Genomic DNA, 27914 nt, shown 5'->3' with positions numbered 1-27914 from the left:
TTTTGTTTTCCATATATCTTTTACTTAAAAAGCTGTTTACAGTAAGATATCGGACATGGCAAGTTTTCACAAAAACCATCACACCAAAATTATTGGCGACCAGCAGAGTGGGGAGAAACAAAAAAAAAAAATCAGAATACTTCTGTAAATGAAAATTGACGACTCCGCTAACAGATACAACAGTATGTAAAGTTTTTTTTTTATTATTTACTGAATTTATATATGAACTAGAACATAAATGGGAAAAAATATACAACTGTGTTCTTTAAGAAATGCACTAAAAGGTTACCATTAGTGGACAGACCAAGATCTGTAAGACCTAGAAGGTGAATTAGTAGTGGCGTTGATATGAGCCCATTGATGACTGTTGTGGAGGCCCACTGCGGACTGCTTGGCCTGCCGTCTGACTCACCAAGTGTGAGAGTGCAGGTCCACTCTGAATCAGTGTGTCCAGAGCCTTCTGCACACTAGGGTTGTCAAAGTTTATGCCTACAGATGCCCCCAGTCGCTGGTTTGCCACATTGCTAGGAGCCTGAGGACGAAGCTGCCCATACATACCCTGCATCTGAGATGCTGGGCCAGGTCTGGATGCTGCACTCCTTATTGTCTCAACTTGTGCCATAGAATTAGGATGTTGGTTCACTATGGGCTGAGACCTCTGTGCAGATGGACCAAGAGATGAAACATCCATTTGGGCTGCTGCCCGTTGTACAGAGACTACATTTCCATAGCTTTGGCCTGGGGCAGATGCTGCCCCTGAATTGGTTGGATTGGAAGTGATCGCAGAAGATGACGATCCGCTATTAAACAGACTGAGAATTTTTGCCTGTAACTCTTGTTGAGAGCTGCTGGGAGTCTGAGCTGCTGAAGTCACTGAAGTCAGCGGTTGTGTCATCTGTAATGTTTGGCTGCTTCCAAGAGTAGAAGAACTCTCCAGAGAAGGTCCAGAACTTGCTCCCAATGGCCTTGACAGTTGCGCTATAAAAAACAAAACAGCACGTGAAATGTTGTCAACCAAATTGAAGCTTTAAAATGGAAACCTTTGAAAGTTGCTATTTAGTCGGACAATTCCTACTTACACGATAATGTGTCACCAGATAGAGCTAGCATTCTTTCTTTACGATCTCGCAAATAGAGTATAACTTTATCTATTTCCTCAGGAGTAACATATCTATTATCTGCAAGCAAATTAAGCAGGGTCATTATGCCGGGGGGAGGAGGAGCCCTTATTCCTTCATCCAAGGCTGCAGCACGCTCTCTTAAAAACGCATCTGTTGACAGCTTGGCAGCTTGTTTTGCAATATCTTCACGTTCCTTGTCTCGCTTCTCTACCTTAAACCGTTCAAAGCTTCTTGCTATGAGGACCATGGCATCTGCAAGTGGCATATTCCTATGCTCTGTAATGAGAATGATACTTTCTTGTCTCCATAGTATTCAGTGATTGACAAAAAACACATTTAAATGACCAAGCACCAGAAATGTAAAGGAAAACAAACCAAACATTCAATACGTAGATTACTTAATCCCCTTACTTAAGTCCTCATATATGAAAATAAATTTCCCACTAAGGCTTTAAGCCTACACAGTCTCTAAACCAGCTAAAATGCCCTTGGTGTTAGACATTATTTTAAATTTATGCTAAAAAGTTTGTGATCTGACTCCAACAATTTGACCGGAAAACGTCAAACTTCTTCTTCGGACCAGTCAGGTGTCTGAGCTTGATGGGTGTTATTTTGCAACAGCTGGAGGAGCTACAGTTTTGGACACACGGTTCTCTAGGATACAATGACAAGTATTAATTTGTAGGCAGAGTGTGTTTTAGGATTAGGATTGGCCAATTATGAACAAGAAACACAAGGACCCAAACCAACAGATAAGCAGTCACTGTCATCGCCAGTGGGCCTGACCACAATTCCCTTCTCTCATTCTCTTTCTATAGAATAGTTTAATATCTAGCGTTTAATTTATTAATTTGTTAAAAAATAATAGTTTTTTGATATAAAAATAGGATTATTAAGGAGATGCATAAAGAAAATTTCCCAGTTATAAGTTATGGTTGTACATTTACAGTTTTAAGCTGAGAATCCATAAGCTACTACTGTTTCTCCCCACAAATGAGATCTAGGGTACGTGGGCCAACTACCAATGTAAGTATGGGGTACAACGCATAGTTAAGGGCCCTATTCCACCGGACGATTATCGTTCGCATAATCGTTAACGATTAACGATCTCAAACGACCGCTATTGCGAAAGACCTGAAAGCGTTCACTCATTTCCATGGAACGATAATCGTTACTTATGATCGTATTTGCGATCGTTTTTTCTTCGCTATTGCGTTCTTATCTACTGCAAACGACGTTTTATTCGATGCGAACAATTTGCAAACATTTTGTGAACGGGCAACGATAAAAATAGGTCCAGGTCTTATAAAGCAATCAACGATTTCTCTTTTGGTTGTTAATCGTTAACTGCATTTCAACTGAACGATTATCGTTTGGATTCGAACGATTTAACGATAATCGTACGGTGGAATAGGGTCCTAAGTACGGTGATTACCTGCATGGGGGGTGTATAAAGTATGAGAGGCATCTACAGAGGAGGAAGGGAGGTATAAAGTATGGGGACCACCTGCAGAGGGGGGTGTATACAGTTTGGGGAAAGAACTGCAGAGGGAGGTATACAGTATGGAGGCTTAACTGCAGGGGAACATACAGTATAGGAGCCTAACAGTGGGACATACAGTACGATGGCTAACTTGTATAGAGCGAGGCTACAGTGTAGGGACATACGAAGTTTCTCAGAAAATAATAACTACCCCTGAAAATAAGCCCTAGCCCTTTTTTCCTGAGAAAACAAAATTATAGGACCCCATCTTATTTTTAAAGAAACACATTGGGGAAGATTTATCAAACATGGTGTAAAGTGACACTGGCTCAGTTGCCCCTAGCAACCAATCAGATTCCACCTTTCATTCCTCAGACTCTTTGGAAAATGAAAGGTGGAATCTGATTGGTTGCTAGGGGCAACTTATCCAGTTTCACTCTACACCATGTTTGATAAATCTCCCCCATTATTTACTATAATATATATGCTTGTGGTTCAGGCAGCATTAAAAAGGAACTATTAGCAGGTTAGACAAATTTAACTTGCTGATGGCCCCCTATAGCGCAGGAGACACAGAGGATGCAGGTAGGTCTCTTACCTTAATCCTCAGCGCTGCTCCCATGCACTTTATACAGTGTATACAGTGGTTTACGCCAAAATCCAGTAAGATACGATTACTAGGGCACCATTAGGAGCACTGCTCGCCCCCATAGCGCAGATCCACCCATTCTAATAATAATCAATGGAGCAGGCAGGATCGGTGCTATGGAGGTGGGGCAGTGCTTCTAATGGTCTTACCGAACGCTGAGGATGAAGGTAAGAGGCATACCTTCATCCTCGGCATCTCCTACGCAATAGGAGGGTGTCAGCAGGTTAGATTCGTCTAACCTGCTGATAGTTCCCCTTTGAAGTGATGACAGGCTCCCATTAAAACGTGAGTATACAGTGGCCGGAATGTATATGCAGCTAGATAATTAGAACAGGTTGTCTAAATAAAAAAATCTAATTTAAAGGGACTGCAATTAATTAGTATTAGCTGCTTTCTTCCAAAACCAGCATTACCTGACAAGCTAGATCCAGTATGGTAGTTCACTTCAACTGGAATCTCCAGCAAAAAAGTTGTATGCTAGTAAAGATAGACTACTAGTACTAATTGTTTTGCCAATCTTAAGGTAATCTCAGATAATAATGTGCCTTACACTTTTGGCTATAAGTTCTATTTATGAACCAGCATTCCACGGGTGAACATTTTTTAGATGCAACTTTTTTAAAGTCTGCCCGATTGGAGTATTCACCAAAAAGTTCACATAATCCTGGATTAGCAATTTCTAAAAAGTCGCAGGTGCAGGTGCAGGCTTACGTCTGGTCAGTACCGGGTGAATGTGCTTGCGCAATTTTTGCATCTTTTTACTTAGATACATTTACTATGGCAGTGCTACATTTAAATAAATCAGTCACAAGATATTGGAACACAATATACCCCCAACCCTCATTAGAAGGGTTACACACATTAGACTCCTTAGTAAATGTCCCTTATGTGGTAAATATTTTTGCAAATACATTTAGCAAATGTGCCTCTATCTCCTGATATGTCCGCTTCTTTCCTCCTCCTGTTGACAGCTCTTGTCCAGGTTATCAGCCTTATCACCCTGAGTGGTGGTCAGTAACCTAGACCAGTGATTTTCAACCAGGGTGCTGTGGCACACTAGTGTGCCGCGACACATGGTCGGGTGTGCCGCAGGGAAAGTTCCCCAAACTATGGTGCCCCTGTGAAACAGGAGAAAACAATGGGGGAGAGAAACATGGGGATGTGGGAGAGAAACAGTGGAGAGAAGCAGGGGGGAGAGAAGTATGGTGGAGAGAAGCACAGGAGAGAAGCAGGGGGGAGAAGTATGGTGGAGAGAAGCACAGGAGAGAAGCAGGGGGGAGAAGTATGGTGGAGAGAAGCACAGGAGAGAAGCAGGGGGGAGAAGTATGGTGGAGAGAAGCACAGGAGAGAAGCAGGGGGGAGAAGTATAGTGGAGAGAAGCACAGGAGAGAAGCATGGGGGAGAAGTATGGTGGAGAGAAGCATGGGAGAGAAGCACAGGAGAGAAGCAGGGGGAGAAGTATGGTGGAGAGAAGCACAGGAGAGAAGCATGGGGGAGAAGTATGGTGGAGAGAAGCAGGGGGGAGAAGTATGGTGGAGAGAAGCAGGGGGGAGAAGCACAGGGGGGAGAAGAAAACAGGCCCAGGTTTCACACTGAGTGAGTATAAATACATTTAGAACCTATATTATTAACTATATGTATAATATGTACTGTTTTAGTGTCATTTTGTGCCATTTTGGTTGGTGGTGTGCCCCAGGATTTTTTAAGTATAAAAAGTGTGCCGCGGCTCAAAAAAGGTTGAAAATCACTGACCTAAGACAACAAGCAATCAACAATGGAAGAAAAAAACAGCATATCGGGGAGAAAACTTTGCTAAATATTTTAACTTGATAAGTCCTACATGTTTCTTTGTGGCAGACATCTCATAGAAAAAGTGTATTAACTGAACATGCTATAAAATTAGGAGTTTCAAGTTTTCTTCACAAAGGAACCAATATAGTTGCATTTTCTGTTATCCCTGGAATGGCCCACAAAACAAAAACAAAATGATAATATCTACAAATTATCAATGTTTGACTGCTGCTCTGATTCCCTAAAAGATGCTCGATTACATAATTTGGGTAGATAACAGAATAAAAGGTTCTATAGGAATAAATATAATATGGTTACCTTGAGGCGTTCCAAACAAAATATTTACAGTACAGGAGCGATGAGTTTGGTGTTGCTGTGTTATGACTATAGCGAAAGGTGTGCCCCCTCTAGTCACATCCTCCAACACTTGAGTTAAAGATACTTCTGTATTCAAAAATATTAAATCCACCAACATTCCTAGGTCACGGACCTTCCTGCCCACTGACTCTGCATATTCCCTGAAAGATATAGAGACTTTTAGTCCTTTAGTCTGATGTAACATTAGCAAGAGATCAAAACAATTAGGTAATAAAAGATGGAATAAGGCCAAGGACATGCACATATTGCAAGCTTTCTTACTTTGACTGCTTGTTTGAAACAACAACAGAGCAGTCCACACAGCGATTTTGATCCATTTTTCTTTGAAGTTCATCAAAATATTGTCTATATAGCTCCTCTCGTCGACGTTCCTCGCGCTTGTATCGGTCTGCAAAATATAACTCAAATGTTATACATATGTACATAAGGACCACAAGTTAACAACATGAACTTCTAGTGATCTTACACACACGCACATATAAATATATATGCGTTTCTTTTGTGACCTAGACAATCTATTCCGCTACCTTGCTGTGCAATCCTTCCCGATTCAGTCATTTCAGTTATGGAACCTTCATAATTTATGTTTATAAAAATTCATTTATATAGTCACATGTAGATTTCTGCAAGTCGGAGGCATACATCTGGAGTTTTCCCAATAACATACTGTATCTCTAATGTCCGTAGGCTTCCATGCTCCTACCCTATGCTAAACAAAAGTCCCCATCAAAACATTAAAAGGGAAACTAACAGCAGGCTACAAGGTTCTAACCTGCTCTTAGCATCCCGTGCACTAGAGAAAAAACAAAAGGGCATCCTTACCTTCATCCAGTGTCATTTTAATATATCTTTATTCAAGGTAATATGTAAATAATGCAATTTGGTAGACTGGAGGTCGGTCTACCGCCCCCACTGCACCAATATGCCACTGTAGAGCACTGCGTCAATATTCATGAGCAGGGCTGATCGGTACCCAAATTGAGGTGCTCCGGGCTCAAGCGCACCAAATTGCCTATTTTACATATTCATTGAACTGAAGATTTAAAGTGACACTGTCACCCCCTTTGTGCATTCTGACTTCTCTACACAGGTGTAAAGGGTAAATTTTGCAGTTTTCATACCTTATTTTATATCATACGTCATGGTGCTTGTTCAAGTAAAAAGTGACCTTTTATCAACTGCAGATTGTGTTAAGTGGGCGGGGCCTCGTGACATTAGCTACACTTAGCCCTGCCCACAACACCACTGTTGGCTCTGCCCATTGGTGGGTCAACCTAGAGGGGGTGGGGCCTAGACCTTTCAGCCAGCCTGCTCCAATGGGCAGCGAGGGGGCGGAGCCAACAGTGGCATTGTGGGTGGGGCTAAGTGGCACTAATGCCGCCCACTTAACACAATCTGCAGTTGATAAAAGGTCACTTTTTACTTGAACAAGCACCATGATGTATGATATAAAATAAGGTATGAAAAACGCTAAATTTACACTTTACACCAGTGTAGAGATGTCAGAATGCACAAAGGGGGTGACAGTGTCAGAAAATTAGGAGGATGAAGGTAAGAAAATGATTTATGCTATGGAAACATAACTGCAGCATCTTCTAACCTGCTGTTCCTTCTCTTACAATGAAGCCCTAGGTAACAAAGAAATAACTTCTATATAAAGGAATTCATTATAATTTGGTAACATTTATCTGAATATATGTCACAAGAAAAAAGTATAAATCAAGATTTTACCTATACATATATATTTTTACAATCTAGAGTATAAAATAGCCCTGAACTTGTGTTCTCTACTATGAGCAAGAAAACGGGACCAGCTATGACATCAGCTAAGCATCTGGCATGGATACTGTTTTTTAAAAAAAAATAAATTTAAAAGAAGAAGAAGAAAAAAAAAAAATCTATTTCTCATTAATGGAAACTTCTAATATCGTCTTTGTAAGACGAATGAGAATTTTTTTTAAAGTACCTTCCGGTTGTCTATCCAGGGGTTCTTTATAGCGATCATGGTATTCCTCCCGCTTCCGGTAATAATCATCAAGTACATCATCAATCCTGAAAATTAAACAAATACAGTGGTCTGGATTAACTAACACTGTAATTGTGAACGAGAAGATGAATAAATGCTACCAGGTTTACCTCCGTGGCTCAGGCTAGATGATAAATCAGATTCATGCTTAGACTCTTTTCAATCATGCTTAGACTGTCTAGTGAAAAGGTCCTATAACACAGGCTGACGGCGGCCCAATCAATGTAAAACGAACGCCAATCTGCTAGATCAGCGCTTTTTTACTTGGCTTATTACATAATCATTTAGCGAGGGCTGCACAGAAATAGTTAGTGATAGTGATAGTGATAGTGCAGCTCTTGCCCAAACAGTTAATACTTTCGACCTGTCGACGCTCTGGGTCTTCTCCTTTGCGCTGTATGCGTTCCGGCACTACGCGCTGCAGCTTCAGAGCTCAGCCAATCACTGGGCCCGACGGTCCCAGCCAGTGATTGGCTGAGTGGCCTGTCAGCTCAGACAGGCCTCTCTGAAGTCGCAGTGCGCTGTGCTGGAACACATACAGAATGCAGGAGAAGATCGGGAGCGCCGACAGATAAAGTATTAACTGTCTGGGCAGTCGTCTGCCGTGCATAGTTATTACACGTAGTAATGTGCAGTCGATGATTTTAGGTCTGGGCCTAAAGAAATGACCAGCTGGTGATCGTTGTATCTATTCCACAGAGCGATAATTAGCTGATTCGGCCAATTATCACTCCGTGTCATAAGGCCGTAAGTTTAGATCAATTATTAGTTGGCTTTCTCCAAGATGCTAACCCCCCCCCCTCCCCTTATTGAGTGAAAGGGGTCTAAAATTCATAAAAATGTTAACCGATTTTTTTGTTTTGGCACAAACTGCACCAGATTCTGGTGCATTTGCAAAAGTAAACCTGCCCCAATGTCCCAAACATCAACATCGCAACAGACATCTGTGCCTTCACAGATCACGTGGATTTTTAGTCTGTCTGTAACATGAGGTCATAGTTACTCTATGCACAGGTACGTAGGCATTCTCTGCAGATTCTACAGTGATATCATGACATGCCTCATTGGCTATATGTGGGAGTTTTCTTCTCTATAAATAAATGTAGAGTAAATCTCGATCGGTGTAATGCTTATCACTAAGTGGAAAGTGGCTGCAATATAATGTAAAAAAAAAAAAAAAGGGATGTTTGAGTTGAGACCTAATACTACATCCAATTTTCCAGGACAGCTTGCCATCATTGAAAGAAATAACTGATAATATTCAGAATTCATTGTTCCAAAAAGAATATGTCGGGATATCTGTCCTCAAGCTGAATCTCAAGAGAATCTCATGCAATAAAAAAAGTTGTTCTACCAAACAATGGTTTAAGAAAAAAAATGTTTATGGATATCTGTCAGCTGCAGTTCAGGTTCCAACCTGCTGACACTGTTAGGTAGCCTTTAGGTTAGTTTTTTTTTTTTAAACGCCAGTAGCCCTGAGGCTGCTGTGACAATGTTTCACTCATCACGATCTGATTGTGGAGAACCTATACGAACCCTAAACCACCAATTATGCAGATCCAATACTTTTTAAATGTCTGTTTTGATAGTGGCAGCTTAACAGTTAAGATAGCTGGCATTTGAGATTATTCCGTGGCAGCCCTCCGCTTCATACACAGTCATTTGGTTCATCAATAGGTAAGCAGCACTGAAAGAGAAGAAGATCTCATACCTGTAAGAAGCTTTTGTCTCTCGAACATCTCTATAACGCTCTATCAGCGACTCTCTGAGCTCCCTTGCATCACGGGGATCCCGAATGCGAACGTCTCTTGAATCCCTTAAAGCTTTTAAATCACGGGGGTCTCTATAATCTCTGGGATCACGGGCATCACGTGGGTCACGGGCATCACGCAGATCTCTGACATCCCTTGAACTATGTCCATCCCTCAGATCTCCATCACGAGAATCTCTCTCTCTCAAGTCTTTGGGGTCTCTAACATCCCTTGGTTCCCATCCATCTCGCGAGTCACGAATGGGGCGGGAATCCCTTTCTCTTGGCTCTCTACTCTCTCTCCTTGGGCTGGAGCGAAGAGGAGATCGGTCACGCCTTGGCTCCTGGCTGTCACCATAGCCATACAAATCTCTGGAGCACCAAAAACAAAGCTATTAGTTTCAGCTTAGAAAAACACATAGGGTGAGATTTATCAAACTGGTGTAAAGTAGAATTGTCTTCGTTGCCCCTAGCAACCAATCAGATTCCACCTTTTCCAAAAAAAAATCTGAGGAAAGAAAAGTGGAATCTGGTTGGTTTCTAGGGGCAACTAAGACAATTCTACTTCACACTAGTTTGATAAATCTCCCCCCAAAAGTTGCATTAATACTCAACCTCTACAAAGATACTAATGCAAAAAAAAAATATATATAATATATATATGGTAAAGGAGTCACCCCCCCCCCCCCATAAACCAGTACTGATTTAAGAGCGTGTACAGATTGTGATGAGACTCCTGCAAGGCTTTGGCCTTGAAACAAATAGTTGCAAAGGTTATTTGAACAGTTAAGAACTTTGCAGGTTGAAGTCAATACATCGATTTTGAATGACCTGTGGGTTCCTACCCTTTAATACTACCAACAGTTTTTGAAGCGTTGTGTATGTTTATCATATTAAAGATTAAAAAACGAATACAATTTAATCTTTTTCCCGTCCTTTTAATCCATTTCAACATCAAGATGCTGTGCAGGTAAAGGGAGTATAAGATGAAAATAAACATCTTATTGATCCGGCCAGAAAGAAGCTCCTGACGAAAAAGGCTCAATTTAGAATATCAACTGTGACGGGACTCCTCGAAATGCAATTGCACAAAGATGCTCCTCAAAGAACGCGGTTCAGAGCAGGGGGTAAAACATATTGCTCATTGATACAACGCTTTTGATCAAATAAAGTTGGTAAAATTAAAAATTGTTTTGTATTGGTTTACTTTTTTTTTTTTTTTTTTTTTATAGTTTCTCTCTCAGAAGGAGAAACTGGCCATGTTTAACAAGAAATTTAAATAAAAGAGTCAGGTTTAAATTTTAAATAAACAAATCTGTGATTATACCAGTGAAAGAGGTAAAAAAAAAAAAGAAAAAACAAAAAAACAAAACAAACGTATGATACGAGACCAAAGTATGATTAAACTTTTTTTTTTTTTAAGGTATCGTAGGAAGTCTTTTAAGTACTCTTTTGAATTAAAAGTTTTATACCACGTGAAAAGCGCAAGATGATTCTCCAAGTTTGTGCATTACATTTGCCACATTCGCAAATGGCTGAAGCATCAGAAGTAGGAAGACGTCCCGCTATGGAACCATAAAAATGATGGTGAAGACAGACTGATCCAGGAAATCCAAACAGAGGACTAAGTGTGGCTCTCAAATACTGTACCTTCTTGATGGGCTTGACCTGGATGGAGGTTTAAATAAATTTCTTCTGTCAGCTGCCATGTTAATATCTGAAAAGCACAATTAACCCATCTGTTCAATAACGTTCAAGTGGTCACAATACCAAAACAATCCTAGAAAGAAATAAAACTACAACCATGAAGTATTTTAGTGAATAGATATTTATTTATGGAGTCCATGTAGCAGCTACTAAGCTAAGCTACTACTGAAAACATTGACTGGCTGACAATGTGTAAAGAAAAATATATGATTGCTTTGAAGTTAGATGTACTTTTATTCTCCGACTGTACAAAAGGAAGACAATAGTCTCATTTTGCATATTTTATTGTAGAATTTATATTTTGTAGTAAGCAGTAAAATCCAAAATGGAAATTGGGCTTCACATCAAATTTTCTACGTTTTATAAGCTAGCAAGCAGTTACCATGTAAAGTTTTTCGAAATAAAATGGTGTTAGGGTGGTCTTCAAGGGGACCACATGAACATATGGGAAATCCCATATTAGCAAAAATTGCTTTAAGCTGGGAAAAAAAAAAAAATCTGCGATAGCTTCACGGTCAAATGCAATGCGGCATGCGCTCAGGTAACGCATTAAATAAAAGGGACTTAGCTTTTTTCTTATATGTCCAGAGTAATACATAATAGCAAGAAAGTCTTAGGCGCAAGAAACCTTTGCTAATGGCAATTTTGGGGGGTTTTATATTCTGGATTTCTTTGGAATATGGCATGGTATAAATAATTTGCACAATAAAAACACAAAGCAAATCACTTAATAAAATGAGCCATAACTTTATTTTTTCAAGTTGTGTAATGCTTGTTTTTTGCAGGATGAGTCCATGGATACAATTTTGGAAAACGTGTCTTTTCAAATGGTTTGAATGATGTGATAATCACATTAAAAAAGTTAAGTGTGAGGTTTTTTTCCCCGATGTTTTGCGTATCTTTTAGATAATTTAATGAAATATCGACTGTGCAATTGCCTGACCTTTGGAATACACTACAATGCTTTTGTTATATTTTTCACTATGAATGCTGATGGGCATCTTATTGGTGTACTAAGATGGTAGACCTGGGGACCCTCATTAAGACGTATGCCCCATCCTATTAGGGCAGGGTGGCTGCTCTCACAAACACTACATTTGTAACATGTACAGGAGTTGGACAAGACAATTAGAACACTGCTTTCTTTTTCTTTACAAAGTCAAGTTGAAAACTTTGACTCGCTATACCCAGAAACACCCCTTTATTTGTCCTCACAACTTATCAGCTATACAAGCCATTACTTCTAAAATTTTTATTTTTTTGGGATGTGGAGTTCCAAAGCGGAATTCCTGCTGGCAAGCGCCTGTGATCTGAGTTTTTGGGAGAGTATAGGTCAAAAGTTTCCTTGATTAAAAAAATAGCAATGACCAAAAAAACATCTGCAGAAAGAAGTAGCCATTGTTGAAATTCAAAGCTTTATGTGAGGAACAGAAGATACAGAACCGTAGCTTAATACACGTTTCTAGAGATTGCCAGATGAAGCCTACAAGGGGTTCCGTAATGTTTTCAGATGCGATACCATGACTCTCTGGGTCCAACAGTTGTCCTCCAAGATAAAGGGGCAGTTCAGAGGTATCTGGATATTCTAAGTGACTAGCTCCATTCCATGGTGGTGCAGACTTTGTCTCCAGATGGTGATACAATCTTCCAGGATGACATTGCTTCAGTGCTTCACTGCTCGGATCTTGGTTTGAGGAGCATGAATATGAAGTTAAGCCTCTATCCTGGCTGCCCAGTCAACACACTTGAACATTATTGAGCCTGTGTGGGACATTCCTGAGAACTAGGTTATGAGCAGATTCTCACTTCCATCAAGGAATTCACCTCTGTATTAGTTGAAGACCGCAACAAAATTTACGCAAATGTTTTATATGCAAAAGGTCTTCCCGCCTTTGCCACATACCTGTAGTTGCTGTTCTAGTTATTTTGTCCAACCTCTATAGAATATTAGATTACAAGCTATCAAAATAAATTTTACTCTATAGGCAATTTTTTTTTTATACTTTCCTCAATTTTTATTTTGATGTTAGGAAAAAATCTATTTGTACCGAAGAATTTATTTATTTTTTTGAAATTGTTGTAAGTAAAACAAGAATATATTTTGAAATAAGTCTCTTAAATTCTAATTTTATAGCTTAGACTAAGTTAGAGAGATAGTGAAGGGCCAGATATGTTGTTTCTTTTCTTTTTTTTTTTAATTTGTAGCATGGTAAAGTTAGAAGAAATTTAATGGAAAGAATACCATATAAATTCACCACAGGTTTACCATTATAAGTATATATTTTATTTTGGAAATGTTTAACAGAGAATTAGTAAAAGTAAATGAAGACTCCATCGATTTCCATATAAAACAAGGAAATGAAGGCCGCCCGACCCCCACTAGAGCCCCGGATACTTACCCCATCTCGCCATGTCCCGCTCCTGGAGCCGGTCCCGGGACGGAGATATTCTTGCCGGAAGCCCGACGCACGTGCGCTGCATAGTTGTGTCGACCGCCATAGAGAATCAATGGAGCCGTCATTCTCTATGGGCATCGGACTCATCTCTGTAGTGCGCACGCTGGGCTTCCGACAAGGATATCTAAGTATCTGGATATCTAAGTATCTGACTCTAGCAGGGGGGGGGGGGGGATGCTTGGGTCGGGCGGCCTTCATCCCGGTACGGGGGTTAACAGGTTCCATTTAACTGTCATCCTTTGAAGTGTGTTTCAAAGTTAAAAAAGTACTCAAGGCCTTTTTCCACCATGGCCACAAAGTGGGTGGATGAACGCAACAACATCCACTTACCTCCCCAGTTCCAGAGCTGGAGCCCGCAACTGGACCTGCTCCAGTCCCCGGGCGCTTCAGGGTCTGAGATGATGTTTCAAGCCCGCTAAGCCAGTCAGCGGCACATGTGACGTTTTAAGCCTGCTCAGCTATTCAGCAGCTGGTCTGCTACAGCTGCTGAATAGCTGAGCGGGCTTAAAACGTCACATCTCAAGCGCTGTCTCAGGCCAGGAAGTAGCCGGGGGCTGGATGCGGGCTGAGCTGGAACCAGGGAGGTAAGTGGATGTCGTTGCTTTCATCTAACCCTTGCCCTTTAAAGTGAAACGGTAAAATGATAAATCTTTTTCACTTTGTCAAAAGTTAGTCTTGGTCGGCTTTAAAAATGTTCAGGTAAAACTGACAAAACCAAGTGGAACCTGCAGAGGGGGGAAACGGCTGATAAGTTCAGGATACAAACCAAATGCTGGGTCCACAATTACCACTGTTCCTCAGGCACACAATGGCTTTTTCTAAAAAGTCCCTTAAAACCATCCTGACTCTGCTGTACACCATCAGCAAACTATCACATCTCAAGGGTCATGCAGCATGTGTCATGTGGAGCCATTGCAGTAATACTGGGTTGTGTGTGCTGAAACTCCTGTAATACTTCAGTAAAGTTCAACCCCTGAGCACCCCATGTACGTCCAAAACTAAATAATAAACTAGAAGCAGGGTGAACTTTGGCACCATTATGACAGGTTCAATAGAACAAAGATGAAGTATGCAAGTTTAATTTGCAATATGCAAGTGTACCAATAGATGCACCAGAATAAAACCGCTTCCTATCACATAATCTGATAATTCTTTTTCCACACTTAAACAAAACTCATGCATTGTGGGTGTGAAACTTTTTATTCAAAATGAAGACTTTAAATTGAGATGTGTGTACTGGCATAGAAATAATCAATTTACACAGGTTTGGATTTACATAGCAATCTTTAAAGGTTGCATCTAAATTTAAATGGCATTTAATTACAGATTAAACATCTAATATTGGTTATAAAAAGCAAAGGATCCACTGCCAAGCAATAATACAACAAATATGTCAAGTAAGCAGTCAAGGAGATGGTCAAAATGATCCAGTATAGAATGAAAAAAGGAAAACAGCAGCAGATACACACATTGGGTTATTTGCCAAGATGATGACTTTGACGACAAGTTACAAGGGACTGAAGAACTTTAAACTTGTTTTTTGTCGACAGTCATATGAAGGCTTGTTTTTTGTAGGACAAAAAACAAACAATTCTATTGCACTTTAAGGCTGGGTTCACACACAGTATATTTCAGGCAGTATTTGGTCCTCATAGCAACCAAAACCAGGAGTGGATTAAAAACACAGAAAGGATCTGTTCACACAATGTTGAAATTGAGTGGATGGCCGCCATATAACAGTAAATAACTACCATTATTTCAATGGTTGTTTTAAGATAACAGCAAATATTTGCCATTAAATGACGGCCATCCACTCAATTACAACATTATGTGAACAGAGCCTTTCTGTGCTTTCAATCCACTCCTGGTTTTGGTTGCTATGAGGACCTGACATAAGGACCAAATACTGCCTGAAATACTGTGTGTGAACCCAGCCTAAAAGATAACATTTACTGTACAGTGAAAAATACTATATTTATGTTCACTGGGTCAGTACAATTACAGCACTACCAATTTTTACCAATTTGTCCCAATAGAAACATAAGAAAAAAAAGTTTCCACAGTCCATGATCTGAGTTTATTTTTTGATAAATACTGGGTGGGGGGCTTGCCGTTTTAATTGCTATAATATACCAGTACATATGACTTTTTAATTCTATTTTTTTTGGAGGCGGATTAACAAAACAATTCTTGCTTTTTTTTTTTTTGCTCATAGCATTCACTGTGTGGCATAACAGTATACATTTTATAGTCTCAGTTGTTTTGACCGTGGCAGTAGCAAATATGTATTGTTTAATTTTTTTTATATAGTTTACAAACTCTTGTGAGCAGCGACCTCATTCTTTGTTTTCATTCTCATGTTTTACCTAATGGTTAAATATGTATTTCTGTCTTTCTTTATATGTACCCCCAGAATTGTGAAGTGCCATTTAATATTCTGGCAAATTCATGCATTTATACATTTTTGAGTAGGTATATATATTTGTTTACTTTTTAACGAACATCATAAGGAAACTTAAAACAAATGTACCATTAGGTACATAGTTTTTTTTTGTTTACAGTAGCAGAACCGCAGTGGCACAGGGATCCCAGTGGCGAGATCCTTTTTTGGGGGAATTCCACCCGGTTGCCGCACTTGTTGCCGTTCTTTTGCCGTGCACCGACCCAGCTCTATGCACTGGGGATGGGCTTGCTGCCCCCTAGTGGGACCATGTCCCCTCCCCACCGTGACAATGCTCCCACTGGGGGTCCTGGGTCGATGCACGGCAAAAGAACAGTGCCGAGCAATGTAATTGGGCAGCATTTCAAAACAGGCGCCACTGGGATCTCCTTTGCGGCAATCTGCTACTGTATAAAAAAAACAAAAAAAAACCTAATAGTAAAGTTGCTTTAAACTTGCGATCCTCCTGCTGCTCATATAATGAATATACAAGGCTGCTTCCTGTTTTCATGGAAACCCACTGGCCCCCAGCAATCATGTTGCCGGGCAGTGGATGGGGTGAGAGAGAACTGCCGATTCAGTAAATCACGACCGTGAATCTAAGGTTTCTCCAGTCCCGGCAGTTTGTGGGGGGGGGCCTTGCTGTCATACTGACAGCTGAGTCCCTGTGACGCGTGGGAGACCCACACCGAGCTACAAACAGATTGAGAAATGTAGCCATCATGCTGAGCAAAACTGTCAAAACATTTTTTTTTTTTATATACGCATACAAAAATGTATATTTTTATTTTTTATTCTAACATTGTTTAAACAAAAAAAAATTGCCTTACCTAATCTACTCCCTTTATACATGCGACCTCTTTCACCCTGCACAGCTGCTTCAGCATCTTCTTTACGTTCATATTGGACAAATCCATAACGACGGAACATGGTGAGTGCTGAAAAAATTATTATATGTTACAGCAAGAAGGAAAAAAAGGAAAAAAAAAAAAAGTCCCACTCAAGAGTAAATAAATGCCCAAAAAGGTTTTTAAAAGGCTGGAATCATTTATTTTTTTTTCAACTGTGCTGAGAGAACAGTTAAAGTGGTACTCCGGACCTGTTTTCTATATTACTGCACTTATATAAGTGAAAAATAATAAAGAGCCTATTCTTACCTGACCACATTCATTGCCACCTGTGGTGTCTTCAAGTTCTTCTGCTGAACAATCCCAACAGCACTTCAGAGACAGACTTGTCTTGGTAGTGACAGCCCACTTAGCTGATCGCTAACTGAGACAGCGCTGTGGACAGTCTTGGAAGTGGCATTGATCATCAGTGTGGAACCTGAAGACACCTCAGGAGGACTCCTGGGAAGTGTGGTGAGGTAAGCATAGGTTCTGCATTATTTTCTATATAACTGCAGCAATAAATACATTTTTAAAGGGCTGGAGGAAAAAACCTGTACTAACCCTCCTTGCTCCTCTGCTGCTATCTCTGTGTCAAGCCCTGCTGCGCTGTACTTCCTTGTCTGTGTTGGCACAGGGAAGTGCAGCAAAGCAGGGGCTGACAGAGCCAGTAGTGGTGGGAGAGTGAGGAAGGCAAGTATGTTTTTACTTAAAACGACTCTGTACCCACAATCTGGCCCCCCCAACCGTTTGTACTAAGGATAGTCCGAACCTGCCGAGGTTCGGGTTCGTATGAACCCGAACGCTCGGCATCAGATTCCCGCTGTCTGCCCGCTCCGTGCAGCATGTGGATACAGCAGGAGAACCGCCCGGAAAACTGGGATACAGGCTATGGCTGTATCCTAGTTTTCCAGGCGGTCATCCCGCTGTATCCACCCTCTCCACTGTGACACTACCCAATCAGAGCTGACAGTGCCAGACTGTGTAGACACGCCCCCAACTGGTAACACCCAGTTGTTTTTTTAATTATACATTTCATTTAAGTACCGAGTAACGGATATCACAGTGCCACAAGAAGTATCTAGAATTTCATGGTGAATACAAGGCCAGGAATCATAGAAAAGGGGGTTTCCAGTTAAAAACTGGGGGAATGAGGGAGTAAACACATTACTGGTCCCTCCTGTCACTCCCGATTCTGCACTAACATTGCCCCATGGAAGTGCCCTGATAGGGTCACAATACACAGAAAGGCAGCAGTGACCGACTATTTTATAATGAAGGTCCAAATTGCTGTCTGTGATGGTAATCTACCAAAGCATGTAAACTGCCCACAGCAACCAATCACAGCTCAGCTTTCATTTTACTACATATACGATTGGTTTCTGGGGGCAATTTACAATAGTTTCTATTTTACACACTGATGAACCTTAAACTACATTTACATCTATAATACAGTAAATTATATAAATCAATACTAACCACAAATTTTCCCGTATTTGGAGAAAAGGTCTTCCATTTCTTCACGACTCATACTGTCTGTAGGTAAATTGCCAACAAAAATTCTTCTGTCTAAATCTTTGGGATCATCGCTATCCGTCCGGTTCCTGGAAGGACTAATGCTCTTGTTCCTTCGACGAGACATATTTGACAAATCCCAGTGGAACTTCGCAAGAAAAAAAAATGGCCAGGCAGATAATTTTACAATATGTTTTTTTGCCAGCATTGTCACAACACAGTGCTTAAAGTAAAGCTTTTTTTTTATTTTTTAGATTTTCTTTGTATTCAGTTCATTTTTAACTCGCTCAGTTATGAGTTATGAATCATTTTAGACTAACACCAAAATTTCCATAAAAGACAACGAAGCATAAAAAGAAAAAAAAAAGAAGCCTATTAAAAGGTTTTTCTTGATATAAATCTGAACGGTCTGAAATGCTAGATAACAAATGGGAAAAAAACAGAACGCTGAATATGAAAAGCAGTGAAACAATGTTTTAGTAAAATACAATTTATTATATAAAATATGAATATAATCCTGAAGCAAGCAAGTTTACAATCCAGGCAACAAAAGCCGACAAGCAAAATGTGCCAACAGCTAACTTCTATGTATACTGGCTACCTGCCTTCTTGGTAAAGCCTGTGGTGTCTAAGTCTCACTACTACCTGTGTAACATACCTCTAGTTCATCGCTTTCTGGTGTTTAAATATAGGGGAACCACACTGTACCCAATATAGTTCACTAGTTTAAGAACTAGGGTAAGAACAGGACCAAGAGATGGGTCTTCTTTGAAGGTTTTAATTATATTTTCCTAGATACATCTAGGTCCCAAAACTTGTCCAATTTGGCCTAAAAGGATAAAAGAGCCCAAAACGGGAATCCAAACCCTGATAAGGTAACAGGAAAGAACCAGAAACCTGTCAGGATCTCTGGGAGTACTCGTCCTTGTTCTCTCTTCTATTTGTGTGGCAAAAAGAAGTCCCTAAAATGGCAGAGCGCGAAACCCAACAGCTCAGCTTAGGAACCAACAGCAGTTTATTAGTCTGGATCTCTTGCAGACTACTGCACTGCAATAGAAGTTTAAAAATGTCCCCATGGTATGAAATTATCCGTGTCTCCAGAAGTGTGACAGGTTTTCCGGAACTCCAAGAAACTACAAGATAAACTTAAAGACGACATGCTACCACCATTGGCCTGTCTTTTCTGGAAGATACATGCGGCGGCCCAGAAAGGGTGAATGGTTACACCAGAAGTATGAATTAATAAACACGCAAAAAGAAACAGCACTTCGTTTAAGCATTTTATAAGTTAAAGGGGAATGTTGGATACAGAAACGTATTTTCTATTAAAAAGTGCATTAAAAGTTATATGTAAGTTTTTACCGTCTCCGCACAGTTCTGCCACACCGGTGGTTGACTGACATACAGGGAGTGAATAAAACTGGCTTCTGCGCAATCCACTCTGTCTCATACTCTTTCCGCTGTGCACCCCCCTTTCCAAGAAATCACGTGACCTCTGTTTCACATTAAGTTTATTTGGCTGATGATGGAGACGTGCGAGGGGGCAGGACACGGGTGGAGAGGGGGCGTGGTGTGACAAGAAAGGGGTTGGGCATCAATGTGAGGCCTGGAAAGGGGTGGGGGAAAAAAAGGATGTTCTGAGAGTGCACAGCAAAGACTAATGGGAAATGGCACTGGAGTGTGAGGTGGGGGCCAGCAGACTGGGACCTGAGTGTTAATACTCTTATCACTTGATTTTTGTTCTGTTTGGTAGTATATCCCATAATCCTGTTTAGCGTACTATAGACATGATGTTTTGTTGCACTTGCACTTTATTTACATGCATTTATGCCGATGGAGGAGTGAATTGGTTTACTTACATGATATACTAGCACAATGAACCTATGAGACACATGCCAGCAGCATGGCCTCCCGACTCCAAGGTATTGTCTTCAATGTTTGTTTGTGATGGTGCGATAACAACGCTTTGGTATATAATTTCCAAGTTGGGATAATAGTCATTTATTCTATTCTGGGTACTTGATATCTGTAATAGGTGTACATGTTAAGTTGACGATACCATTGGTACTACAAAAGGACATGTCATGACACATGTTCCTTTGGGAAGTGTAGTCTGATAGCAGTGCATGGGAAAAACAAGTGGGATGAAGCACGCAGAAAACTGCAGAGGAGTGTGACTACTGTGCAACCACATGAAGAGTGTCAGGGGGAAGAAACTTGCACTGTTTGGAAGGTTTTTTTTTTTAACATGGCTGCCTGGAGTTTCCCTTAAAGCCTCTCCATTCAGCCTGCCACTGTACAGGTCCAATATACAGCAGAATTCCAAATAAAAGTAAAGGCTGACTAGACTTTGTTCTAGAACCAGGAACTAACACAGCAAAATATTAAAGAGGACCTGTCACCCCCCGTGTCAGGGTGGAAGGCTCCCGACCCCCAGCTAGATCTTCTTATACAGACCTCATCTGGATGAGAATGAATGGAGCAGTGTGCGCGCTGCAGAGATTAGTCCGGCTTCATTCATTCTCTATGGATGCCGTACCTCTCCCCACAGCACGCCCGCCGGCTTCTGACCAGGATATCTCCGTCCCGGGACCGGCTTCAGGAGCAGGACTCGGCCAGATGAGGTCTGTATAAGGGGATCTAGCTGGGGGTCGGGAGCCTGTCACCCCGACAAGGCACTGTAACCCTTTAAGGACGGGGACAATTTTCGTTTTTTTCCTCCTTGTGTTTAAAAGGCCATAGCACTTGCATTTTTCCACCTAGAAACCCATATGAGCCCTTATTTTTTGCGTCACTAATTGTACTTCGCAATGACAGGCTGAATTTTTGCATAAAATACACTGATACCAGAAAAAATGTCAAAGTGTGGTGAAATTGAAAAAAAACAAAACAAAAAAAAAAAACGCATTTCTTTTATTTGGGGGGTATTTGTTTTTATGCCATTTGTTACGATTAAAACGATATATAAAACATGTATAACTTTTCTTTTATCTGATAGCCTGTAAAAAATTCAAACCATTGTTAACAAATATACGTTCCTTAAAATCCCAGGCTTATAACGCTTTTATCCTTTGGTCTATGAGGCTGTGTGAGGTGTAATTTTTTGTGCCATGACGTTTACTTTCTATCAGTACCTTAATTGCGCATATACGACTTTTTGATCGCTTTTTATTAAATTTTTTCTGTATTTGATGCGACCAAAAATGCGCAATTTTGCACTTTGGGATTTTTTTTTGCGTTTGCGCCGTTTACTGTTCGATGAATTAATAGTCCGGGCGATTATGTACGAAGCGATAGCAAACATGTTTCTTTATTTATTTACTTTATTTTAAAACATGGGAAAGAGGGGCGATTCAAACTTTTATTAGGGGAGGGGGCTTTTTACTAATAATACTTTTTTTTTTTTTTTTTCACATATACTAGAAGCCAATCAGACCGTGCCCGCTAATAGCCGTGGTCCCGGGCTACACGCGCCACCCGGGATCGCGGCGGTTCAGAGCGGGGTTGCTCTGAACACCTCCTGGGGGCATATGACGTACGGGTACGTCATATGTCCCTAAAAGGTTAAAAGAATTCTCCAATATTAATAAACAAATGTCAGCCAGCTAGGGGAGTAAACAAACAAAAAAAAGTTTAGTTAGTATTACTTAGCTTTACCTGATGGTGCACTTTCCAGTGCAGCAAACCAATGAGAGAAATGACACCTAACCAAAAGGGCAAGTAAACCGAGGTACCAGGGCAGACCTGTATGCCAATGCTGAACTTGGCAAGGAGAGGATAGGCTATTTTATTTTGTACAGGCTGCAAATTATTGTTATTTCAAGCAGAGAACTCCTATAAATTGGGACTAAAGACTGGATTATTAAATCTTATCAATCGGCTGAATATGAAGTGCTACGTAAGAGAAGCACATGACAGCATATGGGTCAGCAGTGCTTATAAGGAAAGTGCTCCTCCAACCCCTTTCTTCAGCGACTGTCAGCCTTCTGTGTATACAGAGCAACATGTCAATGCACGCTTTTACACAGGATGATTATTGTGCAAAAAATTGTTAAGTTGTTCAAATTTTGGCCATAAACGTGGCAACGATCAAACTACCAACGAAAATTTGTTTGGATGTCATTGATCACATCTTCGGAGCGGACCTCAAAATCACTGTTACAAGTTAAAGTATTTCAGTGTAAGCACTCATCGTTCACAGTATATAGAAATGAACTCAATTATGAATAGATACAGTATATATATGAACACAATTACAATCATATTTACTATCGTAATTATGTCTTTTCATAGCGATTTATCTTCACGTCGTTCATCGTTTAAAGGGAACCAATCAGTGTTGATATGGTTCCCAGCTGCACACTAAAGATCTACTGTGCAGCTCCCTGAGCACACCAGACGAGTCTGCAGCGGTAGCTATACACCTGGTAAAAAAGTGTTTTATTCCATTGCGCGAGACCACTAACTGGTCTCTCTGCCAGTCAATCATCCCCAAACTGCATGCTGACAAGCAGAGAGCAGTGACTAGTCATGGGCAGCTCCCCGCCCAGATAACCGGCTGAATCCCCTCTCCTGGCTGGAATAAAACACCTATAACTATATCAGCCCAATCGAGCTGATTATCATTCGCTAAACAAGCGATTACATCATTTAACTCTGCCATAGGCTGTATCGATGTTTTCCAGAAACCCTAGGGCTGCATGATCAAAGGCAATGTCTGGGTTCAGGTTGGACCATTTTTAAAAGTGAGATGCCACCTTTGACACACCAACCTATAGGGAGAATCTTCATTTTGGATTAAAAGTCAGGAAAAGGCCATCTCAAAGAGTTTCTTATTGTTTAGGTTGTTTCTGTATTGTGTACATGTCCCCCAGTTAGTACATACCATGCATCTATGGCACGAAGAGAATTGTACTTTTGCAAGAGCTGGAGGGCTGCAGGTTTGACACCAGTGTCCTAAAGGCATGGGGCACTTGTCTACAAAGAGATTCAGAACCAACTACAACAATAAGATGCTTCCTATGCAACTGCCTTGTCCTTACCCTTAAAAAGAACCAATCACACCGAATATGCCCCTAATGTTAAGGAAACGTGCTGGTACATCGCCCAGCATGCTTCCCAAACATCCCCCTGTACCCTCCGCCCCCTCCTTGGTTATGCCGCAATTTAACATTTTTGAAGTCCCGCACTGTATGGTAATAAGGTGTAAGTAGTCACGGTGGGCGTATGTAGTCATGGTCCTGGGCGGCTGTGAACGCTGTAATCACGCCCAGAGGGGCGTGATTGAAGGAGCTGGCTCTGCCGACGTCACCCAGGGGACTGCGTTCACGTCGGCGGCGCTGCGACGTCATTAACACGCCGCGCAAGCGCAGGACATCAGCGCCTTCTCCTGCCGTACTGCGCATGTGTGGTATGCTAAAGACGTCGCCGCGCCGCCGACGTGGAACGCAATCCACGGGTGACGTCGGCAGAGCCAGCTCCTTCAATCACACCCCTCTGGGTGTGATTACAGCGTTCACAGCCGCCCACACCATGATTACATACGCCCACCGTGACTACTTACACCTTATTACTATACAGCGCTGGACTATACAGTGCTGGACGATGTACCAGCACGTTTCCTTAACATTAGGGGCATATTCGGTGTGATTGGTTCCCTTTAATCAGAACTGTTATATCAATCCCTCGCTGCAGCGCTGAGATATAAACTTCATGCAAATAAAGTGATAAAGCCCAACAGGAATTCAGTTGGGCTGCAGAAGCCCAGCAATGTTAAAGAGGATGTACCACCAGGTACATCCTCTAACCTGAACCCAGGGATCGAATGGCGTTGTCACGGGGAAGCCGATGCCGCGGTCCGTTTTTCGGACAGCGGCCCGGTTCCCATGCACGGCGCCGTTCTATGCACCGGAACCGGCCGGTGCTCAAGCACTGGCCGGCCCGCCCCCAGTGGGAGGGAATTCCCTCCCTGTATGACGTGGCTCCCGTAGAATGAATGGAGCCGTGTCATACAGGGGAGGGAATTCCCTCCCACTGGGGGCGGACTGGCCGGCCTCCAGTGCTTGAGCACCGGAAAAACGGACTGCGGCACCGGCTTCCCCGTAACAGCGCCGTTCGATCCCTGGGTTCAGGTTAAAGAGGATGTATCTGGTGGTACATCCTCTTTAAGCCCCTTCTCTCCTAACCAAAGCCCCTACACCTGCATCTATATGCTCACTCTGTGAACATTGCTGGGCTTTTGCAGTGCAGGAAACACGGGCTTAACAAATTTGCATACAATATCTAAAGCTTTTATCTCAGCACTGGAACGTCAGATTAAAATAAGAGTTATATCTCCATATTCAAAGTTAGAAGTCCTCTTGTATACTGTAGACAGCTCCACTTTTCAAGGACCTGGGGAGGATCAACATGAAGCGACAGTCAGCTAAATGGCAGCAGGCTGATGAGTGGATTGCAGAGATAACAAAATGCTTCGCTTTGTTAGTACTGTAAATTCGCTCATCATTAATCAAGATAACTGATTACATGGTGTCTGACTGCTGACCCAACATCAGCACCACAATGCGGCAACAACATACCTGCATCGCCTCTCCATTCATTTATTGGGGTACAACACTTGCTGGGGAAAGTCAATCCCCATTCTCTGCGCAGCGCATCCTAGATCCCAAATATAGGGAGTAACTTTATTCTGTACAACAACTAATTTAGGCTAGATTCACACTGGACATATCTGCAGGGGATTTTACGCTGCGAGTTTGCAGCGAAATCCGCTGCAGATAGCTCTCCTGTAATTTTCAATGTGATTACATACTTGCAGCGGGATTGTCGGCTGGATCTGAAGCTCCCGCACAGCCAGAGCACGGCCCCGTCACTTATTGGCTGCGCGGGACCACAGGGAGCCTCAAATACGGCTGGATTGTGGAGCGGGTTAATGTATCTTCCTGGCTTGGGGGGATAATGGCACTTACATAGTTGGAGCAGGATGACAATCCTGCTGAGAGTATGTAATCACATTGAAAATGACAGGAGAGGTAACTGCAGCAGATTTTGCTGCAAACTCGCAGCGTGAAATCCTCTGGGGATATGTCCAGTGTGAATCTAGCCTTAAAGGGAATCTGTCAGCACCCAGACCGGACCAGAGATGCTGACAGTGTAGTATAATTTGCTGGCCCCTTGCGTGCATGGTAGCTGTAGTAAATGTGTTTGTACAGTACAGTGGTACCTTGGATTAATAGAATTTTGCAAGAAGAGCTCACAGTTTTTCAAAATTGTGACTTGGTTTAAGAGCATTGCTTTGGTTTAGCAGCTCCCTGTACTGGGTGGGAGTGGAGGAGTGGCATGGTCTGCATAGGATGGTATACAGCTCTGTACTCTAACCCAAGAAGTCTCCCTCACCTTCCAAATCATGATTCAATCCAGATCCACTTCAGGCTGGGGCTTGCATCAGGGGACAGGACTGTGGAAGTAATCTCTTAATAGCTGTAACCCCTCTCTCCTCGGTAAGAGAGTGCTGCATGTATGTGCCCATAAATGCCCTAATTCCTTCATGCTCCCCTTGTGTTTCCCATCCTGTCCATTCCTGCTATAATGTGCCTACACTCACACTCAGCTATACACACTGCTGCTATAATGTGCCTGTACTCACACTCAGCTATACACACTGCTGTATAGAAAAGTTTCTGTCACTGTCTTCCTGCACAGCTCTGTGATTCTCACTTCTCTATACTAGCCTGTTGTACTATGCAACTGCATTATGGGGATCTGCAGCTCCATCCTGTATCTACAAACTGCTGCTGTTTTTTTCAGGTTTATGCAGTTACTATACATTATACTCCACATGCTGATTGCTATACTGTACAGTAACGTATAATATCACATATTCTGCAGTTTCTCATTGTTTGTTTCATCAGTTCTGCATGTTATTCAGAATAAAAAAATATTTTTGGGGTGTGGGACCAATTGTCTACATTTCAGTGATTTGAAAAATTTGCTTTGGTTTAAGAGTGAATTTGGATTACAAGCGCGGTCCCAGAATGAATTATGCTCGTAATCCAAGGCACCACTGTATATTTTATACAGTCTTGGTCTCCCACTGTAATCAAGAGTCAAAGAGTAGTATTGGCTTGGTGTTTGTGCTGCACTTTGGTGCTCCTCACCACTACTTTTTCCATCTCCTTTTTGCTGTATACTTACTGCTAGGGTCACCACATGCCAGGCTGATCTCTTGCTCCTTTGGCGCATCCCCGATCAGCAATGCAAGGCAAGGCAGCCCGAGAGATCAGTGGCACATGCATGAAATGGCAAGTGGGAGGGCCCTTGCCAGCAGTGACACATGCACGCAGCATGACGAAGAGTGCAAGGAGCAGGCTGAGCAGCAGTAAATATACAGCAAAAAGGAAGAGGAAGTAGCGGTGAGCATGCCAAAGTACAGCACAAACACCAAAACCTATTCTAATATAATGGTCATGCACGGAACTCTCCCTATTTGAACAGTATCCACTGTAACCAGATAGTCCGGTGGCAGGAGCGACCATACACAGGTCAGGATAGATCTGTATCATGACAGATACATTTCGAGAGATTTTACAGCCTTCAGGAAATATCCCTTAAGGGTGCGTTCACACTTACAGGATCCGCAGCAGATTTGATGGTGCAGATTTGATGCTGTGTTCAGTTATTTAAATTAAATCTGCTGCGGGTCCGCAGCAGAAAATAAGCTGCGGATCCGGTAAGTGTGAACGTACCCTAAAGCCGCCGGAGGATCAGGAAAATCTTGCCCCTTTAATTCTACATCTCTATGATTTCAGCCACTATTTATGGCAGAGCATGTGCTAGACCTCATGTCTGTCACCCCTGTGACACCCCATTGCTATGGACTTATACACAGTTGCCCATAGCAACCAACTAAAGGCCACTATAATCTGGTTGCTATGGACAACTACACACACCAATATCCATGAGGCCTAGTGACTGGACAGCCTTACACAAACCTATCAGAAAGACTGGAAGGAAATAGACAGTAGCCAACAGTATTACACTGAATGAATATAGCATATATGGAGGCAGTGCAGTGAGGTATACCGGGTGTGAGAGACTCCAGTCACGGTGTTATCCACTGCAGCATGCTCAGTACAACGCGCATCACACGTATAATACAGCATCACTCGGGCCCCATAGGTCACTATACACCCGCGAAGTACCAGCACAAAACATGGCGCTTACCTATCTCCAAACTCGTCCTCCCTTCCTCGGTACGAGTAACCGTTCCCGAACACAAAGCTTCCTCGCCTCCCTCAGCTCCTTCCACGCCGTTTCGCTTTACGGCTAATACCGCCTTCCTTCTTGGCCTCACGGACGCCAGTGTTCTGACTGGCCGCGCGAGGAGCGTGACGTCACCGCCTCCCACCAGCCTTCCGTCGCCATCTTGTCTTAGAGCGGCTCTCGTCAGTTAATGGCTGATGGTGACGCAAATTGTGATAGCTACCGATTCGGTGGGAATTGTGACTCGGAAACGCAGTTGAACGTTGCCAGTCTGCGTTTTTTTTTTGTCATGTGGTCGTGTTCTGGCTTAGTTTACCTCAGGGATAGGCGGGGGCAGAGGGCGGGAGTATTCGTGACACACTACCTCACGTTAGTTTCTGTGCAGCGCATCTCTTTTTCTCAGGTAAACGTTGGAAAAAATCAGGTGTATACCACATATATAGGTAAAGG

At 42.0% G+C, this 27914-nt stretch overlaps 2 protein-coding genes across 3 annotated transcripts in view; one reads left to right on the top strand and one right to left on the bottom strand.

Annotated features, from left to right (window-relative positions):
- On the bottom strand, window positions 1-27827 carry NCOA5 (nuclear receptor coactivator 5). 2 transcript variants are annotated; one of them, XM_069952048.1, is made up of 10 exons: window positions 27426-27827; window positions 18168-18351; window positions 16632-16739; window positions 10849-10915; window positions 9160-9570; window positions 7389-7474; window positions 5684-5810; window positions 5363-5562; window positions 1080-1397; window positions 1-978 (listed from the first exon to the last, which is right to left on the bottom strand). In XM_069952048.1, exons 2-10 carry the CDS (start codon window positions 18328-18330, stop codon window positions 332-334), a joined length of 2127 nt encoding a protein of 708 aa, XP_069808149.1. In that variant the 5' UTR covers window positions 18331-18351; window positions 27426-27827; the 3' UTR covers window positions 1-331. The 2 variants fall into 2 exon arrangements, with proteins under 2 accessions (XP_069808149.1, XP_069808150.1); XM_069952049.1 differs by lacking the exons at window positions 16632-16739; window positions 18168-18351 and having other exon boundaries at window positions 27426-27818.
- CD40 (CD40 molecule) overlaps window positions 27626-27914 on the top strand; it is a 91833-nt gene continuing 91544 nt past the window's right edge. Inside the window, exon 1 of the mRNA XM_069952051.1 lies at window positions 27626-27867. The gene's annotated coding sequence lies outside the window, so the exon portion shown is untranslated. The remainder of the gene's footprint in view (window positions 27868-27914) is intronic.

Source organism: Dendropsophus ebraccatus, chromosome 14 (assembly GCF_027789765.1).
Source record: "Dendropsophus ebraccatus isolate aDenEbr1 chromosome 14, aDenEbr1.pat, whole genome shotgun sequence".
NCBI classification, from domain to species: domain Eukaryota; kingdom Metazoa; phylum Chordata; class Amphibia; order Anura; family Hylidae; genus Dendropsophus; species Dendropsophus ebraccatus.
This window is presented reverse-complemented; position numbering and strand designations above follow the sequence as displayed.

Excerpts from the sequence above, each read along its gene's own strand:
- NCOA5 (XM_069952048.1), bottom strand. The coding sequence starts at position 18,330 with ATGTCTCGTCGAAGGAACAAGAGCATTAGTCCTTCCAGGAACCGGACG. Across the intron at positions 10,916-16,631 it reads GTATAAAGGGAGTAGATTAG|ATATTAACATGGCAGCTGAC; the intron begins GTAAGGCAATTT and ends TGTGCTTTTCAG. Across the intron at positions 979-1,079 it reads ATCTGGTGACACATTATCGT|CGCAACTGTCAAGGCCATTG; the intron begins GTAAGTAGGAAT and ends TGTTTTTTATAG.